Source organism: Acomys russatus, chromosome 4 (genome assembly GCF_903995435.1).
Source record: "Acomys russatus chromosome 4, mAcoRus1.1, whole genome shotgun sequence".
NCBI lineage: Eukaryota > Metazoa > Chordata > Mammalia > Rodentia > Muridae > Acomys > Acomys russatus.
The window spans coordinates 71,594,645-71,615,156 of record NC_067140.1 but is presented as its reverse complement, the minus strand read 5'-3'; the positions used below and the strand labels follow the sequence as shown (position 1 = coordinate 71,615,156).

The 20,512-nt window shown below is 41.9% G+C and overlaps 1 protein-coding gene across 10 annotated transcripts in view; it reads right to left on the bottom strand.

Moving 5' to 3' along the window:
- Positions 1 to 20,512, bottom strand: part of Plcb4 (phospholipase C beta 4) — a 376,936-nt gene that overhangs the window by 98,825 nt on the left and 257,599 nt on the right. For all 10 annotated transcript variants that reach the window (XM_051144704.1, XM_051144709.1, XM_051144703.1 and 7 more), the window contains 3 exons: positions 16,370 to 16,450; positions 14,713 to 14,772; positions 13,086 to 13,229 (listed from right to left, as the gene is read on the bottom strand). In XM_051144704.1, coding sequence (XP_051000661.1) covers positions 13,086 to 13,229; positions 14,713 to 14,772; positions 16,370 to 16,450 — 285 coding nt within the window. The remainder of the gene's footprint in view (positions 1 to 13,085; positions 13,230 to 14,712; positions 14,773 to 16,369; positions 16,451 to 20,512) is intronic.

Genomic DNA, 20,512 nt, shown 5'->3' with positions numbered 1-20,512 from the left:
AAATAGCATTCCCACCTTAGTGAAAAAGTCCAAACACCACCTAACTCTGTTCCGTGTGACCCACTTGCTTGTGCTAAGTGGTCTGATTTACAAAGGTAAGGGCAAGGCTGCAGCTGATCTTTTTAAAGTCCTGGCATGGGTAGCCACAAATTCTATGAGAATGTCCACTTGGGAAAGCTGCTGTTTGGATGTAGGAGTTTCCAATGTGCGAATGTCTAGGGTACATACTTAACGTGCAGGTGGAACTGAGCTGCATCCCATCCAATCTGTTGCACAGCATCACTCAGCTGGTAAAGGTTGAGATTATATGGGGGCGCACTTGTTAATTACCCCAAACATCTATCCAACCAAGGTAAACTGCTGCTGGACCCAAGTTTTGAAAACCCCACTCATTTCTTGGTTCCCTAAGAACAGTGCAGGCTCCTCTCTTCTGCTTTGCTGAGCTGCAGGGCACTGATAGCTTCTGCCCAGGACAATAGTCAGCACTCTCCCTGCCATGCTAAGGGAGCAACTTAAGTTACACTGGCTTATGGTAACCAAGTCCTAGTAGGAAATAGGACCAGGATTGATCACATTCAAGCAAGACTCTCAGCAACACAAACTTTGATCACACAAGAGCACATTTAGTCAGCATCTCAGGGACCAGCAAACTTGAGCTGGAACTATTCAATAACCACAAGCTACCAAGACGATCTAAACTGTAACATTGCTAAAAGCAGACCCTAGAGACACCCTACCAGCTTTTCTGCTTCACAACAAAGAAGTCAATATCCTGAGTTTTATCAGCATTTTGTCTCTAAAATAACTTATATGGAACATAAAAGCATACTAATGGAAGCAACACACGAAGTCTGGAAGGACAGCCCATGACACTAGAAAAGAAATTTCTTAAATAAATAAATAAGATTTAGGAAATAAATTAAAGATTCAAATCTTATCCTTTCAAGTTTTGACTATTCTTGAGAGACGGCATGAAGTTGGTACATTTTTCTAATAATAATTTAGTTGAGATCAAATACCAAAGCATGCTTCTTCACACAAGCACACACCCAAAACTTTACCTTTAAAAATCATGGTCCCATTGGCAGTTACTCTGAATATGGGAAAAACCAAATGAGTTAGTATTCTAAACCATGGTCTGTATCATCAAGCCAAGGTATTTTATTTACTAAGTTGGCTGTCAAAAAAAAAAAAAAAAAAAAAAAATGGTTTCTCCCCCAAACCAAATGCTATCTTTTCTCCCATCCACAGAAACTGTCAGTACACAATAGATACTGGTTTGTGGATACAGATAATGCTCACCCAATAAGCAGAAGGACCCCAAAGTCCAATCCCACTCTCTCTGTGCCCTTCAAAACAAACAAGGGAAAAAACACAAAACCACTTCTTTCCTTCCTAAATATAATTTGTATTTTTAATCACCTCTTCGGCCTGGCCTGATAGGATTTCTTTTAAATTTAAATTTAATTTTATTAATTTATTCAGATTACAACTAAATTGTTATCCCATCACTTGTATCTTCCTGTTCCTCCCTCCCTCCTGCTTTCACCTTACTCCCCTCCCCTAGGTCTATGACTGAGGGCAGAAGCAGCAAGACTCACATGGTATATACTCACTTATAATTGGGCACTAGCCCAAAAGGCATGTCCCACAAAAGTCTTTACTTACCAGGAGATTGGGATAGATGTGAGGACATCCTACTGAGACTCTAGGTAAAAGAAATATAGGCAATGGGGAAATAGAAGGACCCAGAGGGTCCTAGAAACCTACAAGCTAATGGGATTTCTTTACTTCACCTAAGGTCATTATTTTAAAATGTGTACTTGTTGAAAAAAAAAAACAATGCCAATTATGGTAAGACAGGTTTATACTAGCTATAAAACAAGGCCAAATTATTATGGTTGGTTTCTGTAGCTCTAGAATTTACAATGTACAATTTAGAATAAAATAATAAATCAAGGAACAGCTTTTCTCTCTCTGTTTCTTTCTTTCTTTCTTTCTTTCTTTCTTTCTTTCTTTCTTTCTTTCTTTTTTCCCTCTGTGTAGCCTTGGCTGTCCTGGACTCACTCACTTTGTAGACCACGTTGGCCTAACTCACATAGATTCACCTGCCTCTGCCTCCCTGAGTGCTGGGATCACAAGTGTGCACCAGCACACCTGGTTCAGTTCAGCTTTTTTTAAGCCAAGGCATTGTCTCATTAAAACCCAGAACCTTCTATATGACCTCCCATTTTCCCATTCCTACAAAAGAAGTACTTCTGGGAAAGTCAGGATTTATTAAGAATATTAAAGTCCAGGAATTTTGTTTTAACTATAAACCCTAAGTTTTCTTTTAGTGCTTCAAAAATCCATTATCATTTAAGACCAGATAAATTACATGGCTAATCAGCTGCTCAGTGTTGAGCCTAGAAAATTAATCACCAAAGGAACAAGACCAAATCCAGCCACTGAACCAAGGGTGCAGGGTGGTCACACCTCTGATGTTCAAGTCTCAGAACTGTGGACTCTGGTTGGAGATCTACTGCCCTAGGCTCTCAAAATTTGCCATCGTAGTTTCAGCGCTGATGGGCTGCATGTTGTCTGCGAGGTTGTGTGCGTGCTCAAGAAACAAATCTTGCAGTATACTTGACTCCTCTGTCAGCAACTTAATTTTGGCTTCCAACAGTTCATTCTCTTCTTTGAGCTGGTTTACTCTTGGCAGTGTATCTAGAATTTTCTGCTTGCTTTTTAACTGGCTCTTTTTCGCAGCCATATTGTTCCCGTCTCTGCGCTGGCAATGTTCGTCACTATTTCGATCCATGAGTGAGGTCTTTTTGCTTTGCTTACTTGGAAATCAAGCAGAGCAATGTGATGAGCAGGGGCCACACCAACTGCCAAAAATCCTCACATGTACCTGTGCCTCTGGCCGCCAGTATCTCCAGCTGCCCCCTAGTTGGCCTCCATTCTGAGCGCCTGCAGGGTCCCGCCTGACCCGACCCAGGCCTTGCAGGAGAAGAGGAGCAATGGTTACCTGGAGAAGCAATTTAAAGCTAGCGACATTATTCTTTCCTGGAGTCAAAAGGAGAAATTCGAACTTCACAGTATGTTTCTGTGGCGGCGGTTAGTTTAACTCATTCTGCATTTCCTACTGGTGGTGTCTGACAAAATTAAGTCAGGGCAGAATGAGCTGCTCTGGGAAGGGCATAATTCTGTACAACTACTAAGTTCCAGAAATATAATGGCAGGAGGGCATCAACAATGAAAAAATATGTCCCTCATGAAGACCACAGCATTTCAAAGAGAAAAGAGCTAAAACACCAAGAAAGTCTATCTCAACAATCACAGGACTTAGTGACATTAAAGTCCAGGACCACATTTTAATTTTTTATTTATTCTTATTTTTTTAAAGAATTTATTTATTAGTGATTTATTTCTTTATTATGAGTGCAGTGCTCCTCTGCCCACATGTATGCCTGCACACCAGAAGAGGGCACTAGATCACATTATAGATGGTTGTGAGCCACCATGTGATTGCTGGGACTTGAACTCAGGCCTATGGAAGAGCAGTCAGTCCTCTTAGCCTCGGAGCCATCTCTCCAGCCCCAGGACCACATTTTTAAAGAAGAGAAAAATGAAGGTGCTGAAACTTCCAGAGATAAAATGTGACACTTTAAACTCATAAACAGCAAGAAGCCGAATGATAAACAGATGCGCTTGGGTTGCACACAGGGGTCTTGGAAGCAGGATGGGCTTTCTGGTTTCGTCTGATTGCTTTTTGTCTGCACTTCCTATGCAGAGTGCGGTGCTAACTCCAATCTGAACTTCCTAAAGACATAAAGTGTACGAAGCTGGGTGGCTGGCCCAAATAGTGGTACAGATTGATTGACAGCCCAGAGTGGCCACTGTATGCTGATATGTAAATGGGAGTTAATGTACGGGATTTATCCCCTCATCCCCCACAACTGATAACCGCAAGTTGAGACAATACAATGTAGAGACTGTGGGTGCCACCCGAGAGACACAGCTCACTGTGACTCCACTCTTGAGATCCTTATGCAGAGACTCCATCTCAAGAACAAGCCCTCTCCTTCACTGACAACCTGGCAGCCAGCTTTTTGGACCCATCCAAATGTCACTCTGAGGGCATGGTCTCCCACCAATTAGACAGCTCCTTCTGTGGACAGTGTCTGGGTCATTAGTGGTGCTTTGCAGAGAACAGTTTTTTGATTTACCATATTTTCTGGTGTATAAGGTAATTTTTTTGTGTGTGTAAACCCTGAAAAATCCGTGCCAAAGTCAGGGGTCATCCTATACACTGGGTAAACACACACACACATGCACGCGTGCGCACACCCACACCCACCCCCCCCACACACACACAGAGACACACACAGAGATACAAGCCACCCGTGTCTGCTTTTCCCCTACGGGTACCCAGACACCTTTGAGTAGGCACCAGGCTGGACTAAAGGCAGTGAAGCTTGGCTGTAGGCAGGATCATGATTGGCGCAGGGCAGGAGAAACAGTCTTCTCAGGAGACAATGTTCAGTGAAACAGCTCTCTCTGTGTGGAGGGAACAAGAGCTATATAAACCTCGGGGAGTGGGTGGAGGATTTGGGGGTGAATATACTTCATTGGCTGGGGCTGAGGTGCTGAGAATGCTCCATTTGCTTGAAGAAGAACGGCAGATGTTTGCTGGACATGTCCTTATAAGGAAAGAGGACGCTTAACCTGAATTCTGGCCGCCAGTCCATGTGACCACCTCAAGGCCTGTAGAGGTTGGGGGCGGGGGGAAGGCGGGTCACAGGGCTATATGCACTGAGACATGCAGGCCCAGAGCAAGGAGGAACCAGTCCTACGCTGCCACCCACCCTCTATGCCTGCTATGATTGTGCCTTACAGGGAGGCAATATAGTAAAAAGAGACGTAGTCAGTGAATACTGAGGGGTAGGGAAAAGTTCAGATGTACACATGAACAGCTTAAGAAGGCAACAGGCACAAATCATCCTCTCAGTTCTCCACAAGAAGGTGGGATATTAACACTAGCATGGAGCATATTCATACTTAAGTTTTCACACTTGAGTGTACAGCCCAATGACCTGGTGGGCAAATCAGATCCCTAGAACATGGGTTTCCGATTTAGAAGGGCTAAGACTGGGCCTGGACACACCTTTGAGGTTCTGTGGGAGCCGCTAGGGCCCTGGGAGCCACTAGTCTATACTGTACAATTGGAGCAACAAGTTACAAAGTGGCATTGTAATGTTTAGGGGTGCAGCTCAGTGGTAAGGTGTTAGCCTAGAACACACAAGACCCTGGGCTTGGCCTCCCTTACAGCAAATAACGAACCACACCCAAACTAACAAAGACTCCTATGAAAAGGAAGGTTTTAACATGGGATGCTTTGAAAGCAAGCAAGGGCCATGTAGAGTCACAGGAGAAATTGGGTTACCTCTGGTGCCTTTTCCTGATCTGCTTTGCTGAGTTCATGTGCAGGCTGGTAGAGCAGGGCGCTCCACTTCTCTATTTGAATACTACGGACATTTTTACATTTGGAAGCATTTAAAATTGGTGGTCTGGGTTTTAAATCTACCCGGAAAGTGATCCAGTGGGTCTCAACCAGCAGCTGCCAGATCATCAGGAAACCCCGTTTAAAAACTTTCCTAGACTCCACACCTACATTTTCGGTTATTAGGCAGGGAGGGGATGCAAGGGCTGGCATTTCTCGAAGCCCCTGGCTGGGGCTGAGGCTGGAGTCTCATTCCTTGGAGTTTCTCAAGGCTTGAATATCCACACAGGAACTACACTGAGGCTATGCAGGATGTGAGCTGAGCCAACAGAAGGAAGTCAGTTGAGACCTTGCTTTTGTTTTTCTAGTAAAACAAAGAGCAAATCCCTTCTCCAGGAACCTCTGTAGTCAGTCTTCCAGTCACCATAATTCAAGTTCAAGCAAAGCAATTTGAACATTCAACTCAGTTGCTCGACATGATACTTTCTTGCCTGCAATAAATTACACACCCGACTATCATTTTTGAACCCAGAAAGAAACACATACTATTTTTCATAACTTAATTTTCCACAGTAGTTAGTCAAGTGCTTATTTGGTGACTTAGTCACAAACCATAATTTATGAAGTTCACCAAATATTTACAACCTGAAGAAAGTATAATGAGTGGGACAGAAATCATCTAAACTCAGCTCCAATCTTTGCATTTTGAACCTCACAATACCAGCTTATTTTTGTAATCAAAGGAAAATTTGAGTCGCTATAAAACGACAGATTTATTTGTGGAAATGTTGAATGAGGGCTGTGCTGAGTCTGATGTGCAGCACAGTGACTGGGGCTTCACTTAGCTGCGCAGCGCCAGCTGTAACTTACTGAAAGACATCTGAACGCCTATTTGCTGAAGACTGAAGCTCTTCTGAGCTAGAGCTTTCTGAGAGAGAGAGAAAGAAAGAAAGGGAAATATGAGGGGACCAGAGCTGTTTTTCTAAGTAAGTAAGTTGCTGTAAGCTTGCTATTAAATGATTTTGCATAGCTTATGATAAAATAACACGCAGAGATGAAGATGCTTCGGAGGGAAATGGAGAGCTTTATTACAGATTATTGGAAAATGGGCCAAAGCTTGCAGCATGACGTTGCTTTTCTTTTCAAGGGTTTCTAGCTACATGACAGAGAAAGCACGTGTATTACCCAGAAGCACGCTGGGTTTAGGGTAAGAGTGGTAGTAGTTTGTTAGCAATTCTTTTTTAACAGAGGGCTTTTCAGGAGAGGAAATGAAAGATAAATTTTGTAACTGGAAGGGCAGGAAGGATTTAGGTAAGCAGGATAGAATGATCCAGACTGGGAAGAGGCCAAGACAACAGGGTCAAACCCTCCAGTCTCGTCATGGACTCTTAGTGGCAGCAATCTCATTACATCCTGAAAAATGACTCTAAAAATAACACCCTGGGATTATAGATCATTCTGTTCCCCTTGGACTGCCATCAAATCACATTTTCTCAGTGTGCTTGTCAAACACCATTTTTCCAGTTCTCCCTAAGCTCATCTGTATAAAAATCAGAGTGTAAAACACTGAGGTTATGTAGTCACCCCCACCCCTACCCCTCAATTCACTTTCAGTGGTGTTAGTGGCTCATGTCTGAAAATATCAAATGAAAATTGACGAAGCACACTACCTATAAGCTATAACCTGCCACCCTCTGGAAGCAGAATCAAATCCCACACTGTCCCATTCTATCCAGCTGGGATCTGAACCATCCCTTTTAACAGTGGATCCACACTGCATGTCTTACCCTCTCCTTAGGCACTCCTAGCTACCTCAGTGTCAGATGCGCTGTCCCCAAGAAATCCTTATTTTACTTAATGTCCTCAAGTATAAGTGTACTGATGTTGGCAGTTTTATCACAATATATTCTTAACAGTTTTCTACAGTTATTATGTATTGCTACTTCCTTTACAAATAAAACTTTATCAGATGTGTTTACAGGAAGGAAACAAAAAGGACTACATATAGATCTTGGTACCATTTGTGGTTTCAAGCATCCACTGTGGGATCTTAGAACCTATTTTTCAAAAGCCAGGGTAAGACTATTGTACATCCTAACCACCTGGGTTAGAATGTATTGGCGTGCTCAGCATAGTCTTCAGTAAACACGTGTCCACTGAGCACTTAGAAAATGTTAGACACTGTTCTAGAAAGCAGGATGGTGACTGAAGAAGGGCTGAAGTGGCAAGGGGACAGAGCTGCAGTAGGTAACAGTCTAGCAGGAACTGAGGCGAACCAGGGGGAAAAAAACAGAAAAAACAATCAAACAAACAAATGAAACTTTCCTTTAATCCCAGCACTTGCGAGGCAGATGCAGGAGAATTGCTTTGAGTTCCAAGCCAGCCTGGTCTACAAAGTGAGTCAAGGCTACACAGAGAAACTCTGTCTTGAGAAGAAGAAGAAGAAGGAGGAGGAGGAGGAGGAGGAGGAGAAGAAGAAGAAGAAAAGAAAAAAAGAAACTTTCCTATATAGCAGGGAAAGAGCAAATGGCCAGCCAACCCTCAGCTGTCCCATGGCAACATGGCTGACAATGAAGGCAGTGATGGCAGGAGGGGAGGCACACAAGGCTGGATTTCCGAGAGACTTGGATGTCTTAGAGGTTCCTAGATGGTGAAAGTGCCCCATCTGAAGGGGCTCATCCTTAGCTGCTATTCTGAGAATGGACTACAAGGGGCGAGGGCAAGGTGGAGACACCAACACAAAACAACAACACCAGCAAAAGAGGGTTGGAGAAGAGGAGGCAGAAAGACCTTTAGCCAGGACCACAGTGCAGAACAGTGGCAGTAAGAAGCAACTGTGCTCTGGGTATACTGAGGAGGTGGAAACAGGGTAACATAAGAGCTGGTTTTGGGATGTGACAGGAAGGTGTGGGTGGTCTTGGTGGTGCAGCTAGGATGAGGACCATCTGAAGATGGAGGAGGAACGGCAGGTGAAAAGTTTGGCATGGGCTTGTTTAGAATACCGTATAAGGGAGGAGAAAGCTAGAGCAGACTGCAAACCTTCTAAATAAGTATGAGTGCTGAGGCTAATTTGTTTTCTCAACACTGAGAGTAGCTGCAGACAGCACAGGCTGAGCTTCCAGGATATCTTTTATAAGACGTTTTTCTCTGGAAAAGAAAAAAGACCACAATCTCGTTTTCACAGTCAAATGACAAGAAAATCCTTTATAAGGATCTGAAACCTGAACTTGGAGAAATTTGAATCATCTGGATTTTACTGACTCACCAAACAGCCACATAAAATGAGGAGTGAAAAAATATCAGGGACTCTCTTTGAAAATAAGACGAAGGACCTGCTCAGAGTCACAAAATGTCTCTCGAGTTAAAGTTGGTGCTTCTGGAGTCTGGATTAAGATAAAGTTGGCTTCAGCTAAATGTCTGGAGAAGGGAACTCTTGCGAGATGTCGGACTGTGCAGGGTAATAGTCTAGGGCTTAGGAGGAGACTCAAACATTTCAATGTGCCCTCATCGTCAAATGCGATGCTAGAAATTCTCTGTACGTATCCCTCCTTGGTTAGAGAAGGAAACGCTGAATGGTCCTCAGACAGCCAAAGCCTGTGGATCAGACACGGAACTCACTTGTGAGGCCAAGTGCGGATGTAGAAAATCCTTTTGCCCCAATCCCAAAGGCTCACAGGGAAACACATATTAATTTCCCAACCTGTTTGTGTCAACTGTAATAAACAAATCGAATATTCTAGTGAAAAGAAAAAGACCTGTTGTTACCTGAGTTGGATACTCTGGAAATATTTTTAAGGTTAATTTCTATATTTTTCTTCCCAGTGTTATGTAGCCTAGATAAGCAATAGTTTAAAGGAAGAAGTCACAGAACTATGGAATTTGGGCTTAACTGCAGCCTGCTGCATGCATATCCTTAATGTGTGGAATACGTATAAAAAGCTATATAAGTCCCCTCAGCAGACCGCACTTAAAGCCAGCAGCTCTAAACACTGAAAGAACAGCCAACTGAAACATACTTACTTGCTTACAGTGTAAACATTCGCTGTACAGATTACCTTAAAGGCCAGTTCTTTGCCATTACTGGCTTTTGTAATGAACTCACCAGGGACATTTTTCATTCAGGCTAAGTGGGCACTGGCACATCCTGTGACCCCATAATTCAAGGATCATTGGCTACACTCTCAATTGGTTGGTAGCACTGGGTCACATACACCTTTCTAGGTATTCTATTTTGCTTTTCTCATTGACCTTATTTGATTTATGAATACTTCCATGTTTTTGACCTAACTCAATCACACTTGCATTTCATATAAACCCTCTTATTTGGTGGCTTGTACAACCTGTTAGGGGTACATCTATCTAAGATTAGGAGTTAAATGGTAGTACAGGAAATAGGGCAATACTGAAGGCTGTAAAGGTCCTGATCTTGACTAATACAGCCTTTTAGGTCTTGATATCAGACAATGGGCATCATTATCCATCTGTATGCATGTTCACTGAAAGAAACTCAGGGAAGATTATTACACATAGTTAGGGAAAATGTATTTAATGCTGTCAGCAAGCACTCATCAACCTGAAGGACATGATGCAATAGACTATCCAGTCTGGACACTGAGATTTATTATTTGTATACTATACCATGAGAGAAATATAAACTTCTAAGTAACAGTTCTGGGAAGCCAAAATATTTTCCCCTAAAAACAGCAGGGTTAAATATCTATGAGTTTGAACTAAAAATCAGGACAGAATTACAGATAATTTTTATTTTCTAGCAACTTGCTTTTTTTTTTTTAATGAAAATGCTACTAAAAGAAGAACAGTTTTTATCTTTGAGGATATACTGTCCACCTTATCACTACTCTCCAGACAACCTCCTCATTTGCATGCATTTCCAGAAGGAGATACACAACAGGCCAAGATTAACAGCAACCAAACTATAGGAAACAAACCCCTGAGATTTGCTGATTTGAGCCATCTTCCTAGGACCATACTTGCTTGGGGGTGATGTAGCCAGCATCAAGCAGAGAAGAAAGATAGCCTGTGTTTAAGGCTGGGCTTTGGTGTGCCCACCATTGTCTTTGGTCTATCCTCTTTGGAGTTCTACAGTTAATCTGTCATGTCTGAGAGATAAGCTGGTGGGAGGCCCATCCTCAGCTCCCCTCCTAGCTTACACTCTGACTGTGGGATCATAATAGCTAATACGACGGTGCAACGAGCATTGCATTTCCAAAGCACGGATCCCTGCAAGCCTCACAATTCTACAGCAGATATTCTTATACAATTCCAATTTTACAGAAGAAAATGAAAGGAGACATGGGCGAGTAAATTCGGTGTCTATGTTCCCAGTCGACTGAGAGAGAAAAGCAAGAGTTTCTACTCAGCTAATCAGAGCACAAGACTCTTGAGTTCGGAAGGTGTCATAGTGTTCCTTCTAACAGGAATCGATGATACAAGGTGACAAAAGCAAGACACGCCAGTTTACAAAACTATGTTTTTGCAAATTTTCAAGTAGCCCAACATCTCTATCTGATTAACGAGTCATTCTCTTCACATTTAGCTGGAATAGGTCCCCCAGATGCAGTGTTGCTATGGCAAACAGTGATGTGAAGGACCTTTGCAGCAAATATGCAAACCTGAACTATGAGATGTGGCAACACTGTTTGTCTAGATCAAGGTCAATAATCCATTCAAATTAGACTTCCATCTGAGCAGAGCAATAAAAGCTGGAGAGGCCTATAAAAGCTGTTCTCCCAAACTGAGATGACATCGAACAATAGCACAAAACCCACAATGCCACTGCCACAAGGTCAGAACCAACGACTCTTCTACAACTTGGAGAGCCCATGGTTGGTTTCAAAGGCACAAAACAAGGGCTTCTCAAACTTCAGCACACGCATGAGTCATCTGGAAGTTCTTGCTACAGATGCAAATTCACAATCAGTGCATCTTGGTGGTCCTGAGACTAGAGTGCGATGAGGTATCAGATGAGGCCGACACTTCTAGAACGAGGGGTGTGTCATGCCAGTGATGGTGAATGAACTCTGTGGTCTGAGTGAGCAAAACTCCCACTTGTTACAGCCAAAGTCCATGCTTGTGTTTATTTCTCTGTTTCCCGAATTGATTTTACTGGTGCATTTCCTTCTAGGTCAAAATTCAGCATCTTTATTGATGTCTTTCTCTGTAAACCTATACTGGGTTTCTGCTTGTGAGATTAATGGAAAATGAAAGACTTCTCTTTGTTCCAAGCCCCAGGCCTCTATAACGGGAAACTAAAGGCTTGGTCCCTTTCATATAGAATATATATGTGTCTTAGTTAGGGTTTCTAAGGCTGTGAAGAGTCACCGTGACCAAGGCAACTCTTACAAAGGACAACACTTAATTGTGGCTGGCTTACAGTTTCAGAGGTTTAGTTCATTATTACCACAGCTGAAAACATGGCAGCATCAAGGCAAACAAAGTGCTGGAGGAGTCAAGATTCTACATGTTAATCCACAGGCAGCCAGGAGGGGACTGGAATTCCACACTGGGTACAGCTTGAGCATAGAGGCCTCAGAGCCCACCTGCACAGTGACATACTTTTTCTAACAAGGCCACACCTACTCCAACAAGGCCAAGCATTCAAACACAAGAGTCTATGGGAGTCAAATCTATTCAAACTACGACAATATGTTTGGAAGTCAAGTTGGAAAGATACGTTTGAAGCTTCTTTGACCACCATCTCCTAGAGACTACCTTCCTAGGGTAATGGTTTGCTGAGCATCAAAATACAAGGTGGGTCTTAACTCCATACTCTACACCTTAACGAGGAGAAGAGTTTAAGATTTCTAAGCAGCTGGGTTTACATTTTTCAATATGGCAGCCATCAGCTGTCATGGCTTCTTGGCACGTTTAATGTGATGAGTCTGATGTGAAAATACACATTAGAGTTCAAACACTTACCACCAACAAAAGACTATGACTTATGTCACTAGGAAATTTCGTGCTTATATCATACTAAAATAACAATGTTTGGAATGTGCTGGGTTAAATGGCATATTTCATAGAAATAGTTATACCCATGTTTGTCTCTAGCACTGAAGAGATAATCTAGTATATCAAACATGCTAGGCATATTCTCTACTACTGAGCCACTCATTTTTTTTTTTTTTTATTTTCTATGAAATTTTTTTGTACTAGAACCTTATCCATGTCATGCCTGTTCTCTCCCACCCAGCTATACCCAAACCTTGTATGTGGCTTACTTTCTGTTTCTTGGGGAGGACTGACCAAGACATTTGCTACTCACACTTACTTCTTGGAGCTTAACAGAAAAGGAGCCTCTTGTCTCCCACCTCCCACCTATTAATCCCAGGGACGCCTGAGCACATTCACGTCATGGAAGGCCTGGGCTAGCTCTCCTACAGCACATCATATCACACCAGGTATTCAGGGGTTGAGCTACGGGAATGATAGGTGACAATGAATGAACTGTGTTTGCTGAATTCTGTGCACAAATATGCGAGCAGAGCATAAAAGATTAAAACGATCATTCAATTCTAATTTCCATATTTAAAATCATATTACACATATACTTATGGGGATGGAGGCCGTTGGGTGTTACCTTCGTTACTTCTGGGTTTTCAGCCACCATGTAAGTGAAGCCAATGTTCACCAGATCTGTGCCACTGCAGACACATAATATCCGCCCTTCCAGATCATTTTCAGATTTTCCAACAGCTTCGAGAGCAGCCAGGATTTTGGGATCCTGTAGATGTATAAAAATAGGGAAAAATATGTTAGATCACAGAGTGTGGAGAAAGATGCGGTGAAAAGAAACCACATTGGGTGTAAAAATATACCTAAATGGAAATGGTCCCTATCAGCATTTAAAAGCCCACTGAAACAGCCTTAACATAAAACCTGGAAAGCAGAAGCTTCCAACATTACAGGGTACCAGGAACCCCTTCTGAGGAGCATTATACTGTTTTTAACTTTAGAAAACTTGGCTCAATAGCCTTTGTGTAGATTTTTTTTTAAAAATAAATCTTATTAGTTTTGACTGCATAGATGTCTGTGTTTGGATGAAGTGCGGGGCTCAGGTGGCTGAAAGCTGTTGTGTGAGTGCTGGGCCTTGAACCGGGGTCCACTGGAAGAGAAGCCAGTCCTTTTAGCTGCTGAACCACATCTCCAGCCTTTCTATCTGAGTTTTTGATTATCACTCTCGGAGAAGTTCAGATTTGGTGATGTCCAAGGAAGTCCATGGCTTGTGTGTGTTTGTGTTCATGGAGAATCCAACGGGGTCTCTTACCACAGAACACGGGTTTCCTTACCATGAGTAAATACAACATCAGCACAGCTACGACCACAGGCTATTCTTAGGAAAGGACGTTAGGACTTTCAAGCAGCTTGGATACAAAGACCAAGCTTTTTCATTTCTATAAGCTGTGCACCCACATGTGGAATGAAAGCTGTTTAAGTTTACCTTGAATAAAATAATACATTTGTTTTCCAGAGGAAATTCCAACATGTAGTTACACAGGAAACTTAAATAACATAAAAGAGGGCAGCTGAAAACTTAGATAGATAGATAGATAGATAGATAGATAGATAGATAGATAGATAATTTTTTGTATATCTGAAAACACACAGGGTAGTTACACTGTCCTGAGTGCACAGATGAAGAAACGTGTGCCTCCGCCATGTAAACCTCCATATTCACCAGTCACAGATGAAAAGCAAATCACTGATGCCAAGGTGGTGGGGAGAGTTTTAAAGGTTGATTTCTAGATTAAGGGATCTGTCTCCCTCACCACGCAAGGGTTTCAGTTTTCAAGGCTTAAAACATTTCTAATATAACTAAAAATAATGCAATCCAAGTCACTTAAGGGTTACAGATGAAATGCTTAGTCTGTGCTCATATTTAAATCCAAGCTGATGACTTTGGGGCAATGAGAAACTAAACAGCATCCTGAAGATCATTTTTCTTGCAAATCTATGTATAATAGAACACCAGAGCCAGCAAGACGGTTCTGAGGGTAAAGTGCATGCAGTGCAAGCTCGATTACCCAGGTTTGATTCTCAGAACCCATGTCAAGGTGGACAGACAGAACCAATTCCACAGCAGCATCATGATGCATGGACACTCACTTCACCCCAAACACACACACACACACACACACACACACACACACACACACACACACACACACACACGTTATAATTAAAAAGAAAACACCAATTACATTTACCTTTGGTATGGCTGCCACCCGAATACTGTTGATGAGGGAACATTCTAGCACTTGTCCTTCCTGAAGAGAGAGCATACATCCCAGCAATGAACTTAATTCTGCCACCTCATGACAGAGTATTAAGAAATGTTTCTAAAGATAAAAACAATGCTGTTCAGAGGAGTAGAAAAATAATGCAAACCAAATTAACAGTAATTGTTTCTATTGATCAGAAAGAAAAGACACAAACTTATTATTCATATATATATGAATGAATAACCATGAATGAGTAATAAAATGTTTACAAAATATTATTGCACTTATACACATAATAATGCCTGTATATCATTAAATATGCAATATATAAAACATTAAGTAGGAATAATTACAATTTTTATCCGATTGTATCTTTTATACAATTACACATTTCTTGGTTTGGGCTGCAATTTCATTAAATGTGAACACTGTACTACACATATGATTGTGTCCTGGGGTCTAATGAGTTAAGCACTCATTTAATTCACCTTTTAATTTCAGCTTGAAAATTGGCTTCTAACACATAGAATATGGCATTTAAAGTTGTTCTTACAATCCTAAATTTCTTCAACAACAAGACAAGTTAACACCTGACAACACCCAGCCGACCTCAAAGAAGATGATGAGCATCAAAGAGCCTCCTTATAGACATGGCTTCAAAGGTGGCAAAATAGCCACTGGGCAAAATGTCCTTGTTCCTGCCACAAACAGAATCTGTCTAAAAATGGACAACTTAAATGTAGGCAGAATCAACGGCTGTACTCTGCCAAAGCAAGTCCTCAATGGTTCCTGCCCTGCAAACAAGTCTGGCAGAGATATTAGGCTAGAAAGCTGAAGATGAGGCTCCGATGTTATAAAGTGTATTGGGTGACCGGTCAGGCAGTAAATTGTCTTAAGTCAATTTGTACATTTTGGAAGCTGCTAACCCACACTTCTGGTTTACTCAGGAATTTAAGTTTTATTCCTTCTCAAGTCTCTGAGGGGCATTGAAGACAAGATAGTATAGTTTTACAACCAAGTTTAGCTGATTAGGGCACAAGATCGTTTTAGATCAAGATAGAGAGGTTAAGCTATTAGAGTTGAGATAGGACAGATATTGAATCTCATTCGGAAATTTAGACCCAACAAGACAGGAAAGACACTTACTTCAAACTAGACGAATGCAGATGGCCAAGTCACTATGAATGTAACATGTATAGAACTCATTATTCTCATGATTGTCACATGCTTCTCCCTGCTGTATGTAGTTTGTTTTATACATGTGTAATAAAATAAAAGTATTTAAAAAAATTGGTTTCTAGAAAATATTGCTAAATCTCAAGATTAAATCAGACCTGCTTTGTCTAAGCTTTTATAACAATGTAAACTTCTCTTTCCCAATGCTCAGAGACTTGTAGCTCTTTTTAAAATGCCCCCAATTTGTTCCTCTAGCTGAATCTCCAAGAGTTAAACTGCATAATGTCTTTAAGTCCTACATTGTCCTCAATGCCTGGGACAGGAAAGTAAGTACTGAAGAATCTCGAAAAGATGAGTAAGTGCAGTGTTGATGCCCTCAAGAGGCAGCTGGTCTGGCTACCTGTTGAGAGATGAAATGGTGTGAACCAGAAAGCAGGTGGGGCAAGCCCCTGTTCTTGTACCATACCTTGCCTTCACTCTTCCAGGTCAGGAAGAAGCCAAATTCATCCACTTTGAAGAGGCAGTTGGGCTCAAACACGAAAGATTCCTGTTAAAAAGAAGTATGATGGGTTTTGTGACTTACAACATTTTGAATTAGATAAAAATTTGACATCCAAAAAAAACAGGACAACAACCAGGCGCCCTTTATATTTGAATCATAACAACTACATTTCTGATGACACCTTGAACATTTTCATTTAGAATACTGTGTGTTCCTTTTTTTAATATATGGAAAGGCAGATCTGTTTAACAGAGAACCTTCCTCTAGAACAGGTTTGTAATTAATGACACTGATGTCCTAGGTTTATACAGAAAAGAGTTTCATCAAGGTCTTGGGAGAGGAGCTCCTGAAGGACAGCCAAGTGTCACCGTCTTGCCCTCCATCCAGGGCACATTGTTGCCTGTAACTGATCCACACCAACAGTAGCCCCAGTGATGTGTCACCACAGACTCATGGCTTCTGAGCACATTACATTGAGTAGGACTGCTATGGACTCTGACCCCAGAAACTCAATGAGAACCACAGAACCAAAGCTTCAGTTGAGAAGGAGGGTTCTCCACACTCTCAGACCAAGCAGATCTGCCCTATGCCCAATGGACTCCTGGTCCATTGCAATTAGGAATACCAGGACAATTCTGTCACTGAGAGAAGGGAAGTGTTCAGGAAATGAACTCAGATGCTCCATGACCTATGTCTGCATAATGAAGCACATGACTCGGTGCTTCAACAAATCTGGGCAATCTTCACATGATCTAAAGAAGACAGCTTCCTAGCTCATCATTCTGTCAACAATTAGGAACTGTCCTTTCCTCTGGATAAAGACATCATTACATAAATAGCAATTACAGGATGAACATTTTAAGAAAGGTACTTCAGATGGTTAGTTTCACCCATCCAAATTTATCTTTCTAAATTCCAGAAAGACAGCAACATTCATCAAGGCAAATCCAATGTCAAGAGATGGCTACCATATGGGGGACAGGATCCAGGGACCTGGCAGCCCTGAATGAAGCTAGACTTCGGTTTGTTTGGGTAGTTTTCTGGCAAAGAATTACCACATGGATCCAACTCCATACAAGGTCCTGGGAACTCCATACCAGTACTGGGAACTGGAAACAGAGCAATGAATAAGGCAGAGGCAAAAGTAAGGTAAGACATCTCTGCCTCTAGAGATAAAACTCCATTACACAAATGTCTATTTATTCCCCTCCTAATAGACCCTTTTCATCTCAGACTCCTATCTAATCGAAATATTTATGCAAGATACACAGTACAGAGTCACAACTCACTAAGTTACAGGTCATAGTATTGTAAACAACTATGAACAAGTATTTGGCAGTATGTGTGTGGTTTGACATCTGAGTGGTTGACAATTCCTTTCTTCTAGAAGTGCCTTCCCTCTCCATGCTCTAACCAAGCCTCATTCCTCTAATGTCATTTCAGCCTTTTCCTTCTACACCCAAACTTCACATATCCTTCATGGCTTGATTCTTGGACTTCTCATTTCCACCATGTTTCTAGGTTTCAGCAAATTGCAAGGCTGCAAAACCAACCAATTACTGCTGCCACCCATGTTTGAAACAGGAGTCCAATCGCCTGTGAGATCCCAATCACACATTTAACTCCCTAGTTGCCATCCCCTCTTAGATGTCTCCAACGACCAACTCCAGATCTGACTTCTTGGCTGCTCCCCATCCTCTCTGAGCTGCTCTACCATCACAAACTGTCCTTACTTCAAGGAATGTCACCAGTGTATCTGGTTTTTCACCCTACCAACCACTCACTGAGACTGAGAGTCATCCTTACCTTCTCTCTTTTGTTTTCTCCTCATGTTTATTAATAAGCCTACTCTCAAAGTGCTTAAGTGTTATACCCATTTCACTCCATCTCCACCATCATGGCCGTGGTCCAGCCATTAGCCACCATTCCTGTGGATTTTTCCCACTTCTACACTCTTTATCCCACAGCAGATAGATTGATTCTTTAATTTTTTTAAACCAGTTCTATAAAATCCTAATACATTCCTATTATATTTAGGATAAATTGCCAACTGAAGTGGTCCAAAGAATCCCAGGAAAATCTGGTTCCTGTAGGTCCTACGTTAGCCACTTCCTGTTCTTTGACCTTTTTGCTCACTAGCAACAGAACTGCTTTCCTTAACCGCCTTCACAACTTTCCAGCCTCAGGGCCTTTGCATTTCTAGCTCCACCTTTTCAGAAATGTCTTTCTCTCTTGGTGTATCTGGCTTTTCAATTTAGTGATTGATCAGTCATCTCTTCAGAGAGGCTCCCGAATCCCTATAGCATGTCTTTCATTTCCTGTCACAGGATCCTGGTTACTTCCTTGCTGGCACCAAACAAAGTCTGCTGTTTTCTCATCTCCTGACTTTTTAGCTTACACACTCAAGTGTAACATACATGAGGGGAAATCTTAAAGTGGTCCTGTGCATCTCTAGGTTTCTTGCACTTGAAATATTTATGTCAAAACCAACTTAAACCAAATTCATTCCTGAATGGATGAGTGGATGAATACTTTTGTCAAATAGAATATTTTGCTACAAGGCCAATATGTAAAAAGCATAAAAGACGAACTTGTTTATACAGAAGGGATGGCAACAGGCCAGAAGCCATCAGTTCTTGTGGAACTTTGGGGAGAGGGGGTGACCACACAAGGCAACATGCTGAGGTGGGCTGTGTGGAAGAAGAGACATCTTTTCCTAATTTCTACAGACTCATCTCAGAAGTTGGGGTGGCTCCGAGGCCCTGATTGGGAACCCCTGTTGGGCCAGGATATCATTTGAATTTATTTCCGGCAAGCTACTTTAGGGTTGAGGCGATAGGATCACAAATTCAATGCCTGCCTGTGCAACTTAGCAAGACTGTCCCAAAATATAAAAATAACTATCAACTGAGGATTAGGATCAGTAGGATAACTCTTACTCAAAAGTGAAAAAAAATAGAAAAAAAAAAAAAAAAAAGAAGAGGAAACTAATTTTCAAAGCAAAGTAAGAAAGTTGAGCAGGACAAAGTAAGTCACAGTAGAATGGTCAAACAGGGAGAGAGCAGAAAGCAGAACCCCCAGACAGCTGCTGGGTGACCACCCTACAATTAGACAACACAACTTATTTGCTTCTGGGGTTCTCTGCAGCAAAAATATGATGAAGAGATATTTATAAATGGACCATCTGGTTCATGAAATAAACCCTTTTTGTTGTTGTGAGAAGCAATGGCCCGGGCAAAAATTTTCCAGGGAGCTCACTTAGAAGGCCTGACCGACTCTAAAGGCACAGTGCATAACAAGCCTACAATGAGCTTCCCTGACTTAGCTGAGAGCTTTCCTTATGGAGACACTTCCAAATTACCTATGAGATATCAGAACACAAATCTGATGGCTAAGTGACAACCAGCTGAAAGGAACCAGAGTAAACCTACTTAGGTTTCTACCTCCTACCAACAAACCTTGCACTGGGCCTCTGCAGGTGGCACATACACACAATCTCTATTCTTTTTTCCTCCAACAGTAGTTTTAAGTTTCAGACTAGAACTCAGGCTATGGATCCCTAGCCAAGTCAATATCCAAGACCCACAGTCAGGTACATTGTCTGCCACCCAGAGAACTGTGGAGGAGACTGTAAAAGGAAGCCAGACTTTGTCTCCTTTGCAAATCTGTTTTTCCAGGTAATAGATGGTAATTGAATCTGCTGGTAAGAAAACAGAACTTCTTGCAGGGAACTGGTTTTCAGTTCTCTATGAGAAGCTACACATCGGAGGAGCTCAAGTGTCTGGCTGGCTATCAGACCCAATTCTTACTTTAAAGCCACAAAGGGTCCAGGCTGAAAGGGACCAGGAATTCTTGTGGAAATTCTGAAGAGGCAGCCAGAAGCCATTTTTCTTGAGAGAGGCAGAAGTACCACTCTACCTGGCAGTGCTGCTGTCAGAATCTATTTCTGGGGTCCCTGCTCAGAAGGCGGTGTGCCACTCAAGGATTCCATAGACACCTACCATCTCACTAAGCATGGGGTGCATGATTAAGCTCTATGCTGTCTTTCACTGTGTGCTATCTTTACAACATTGAATAGAGCAGCCTAATAAAATATTCAATTTGATT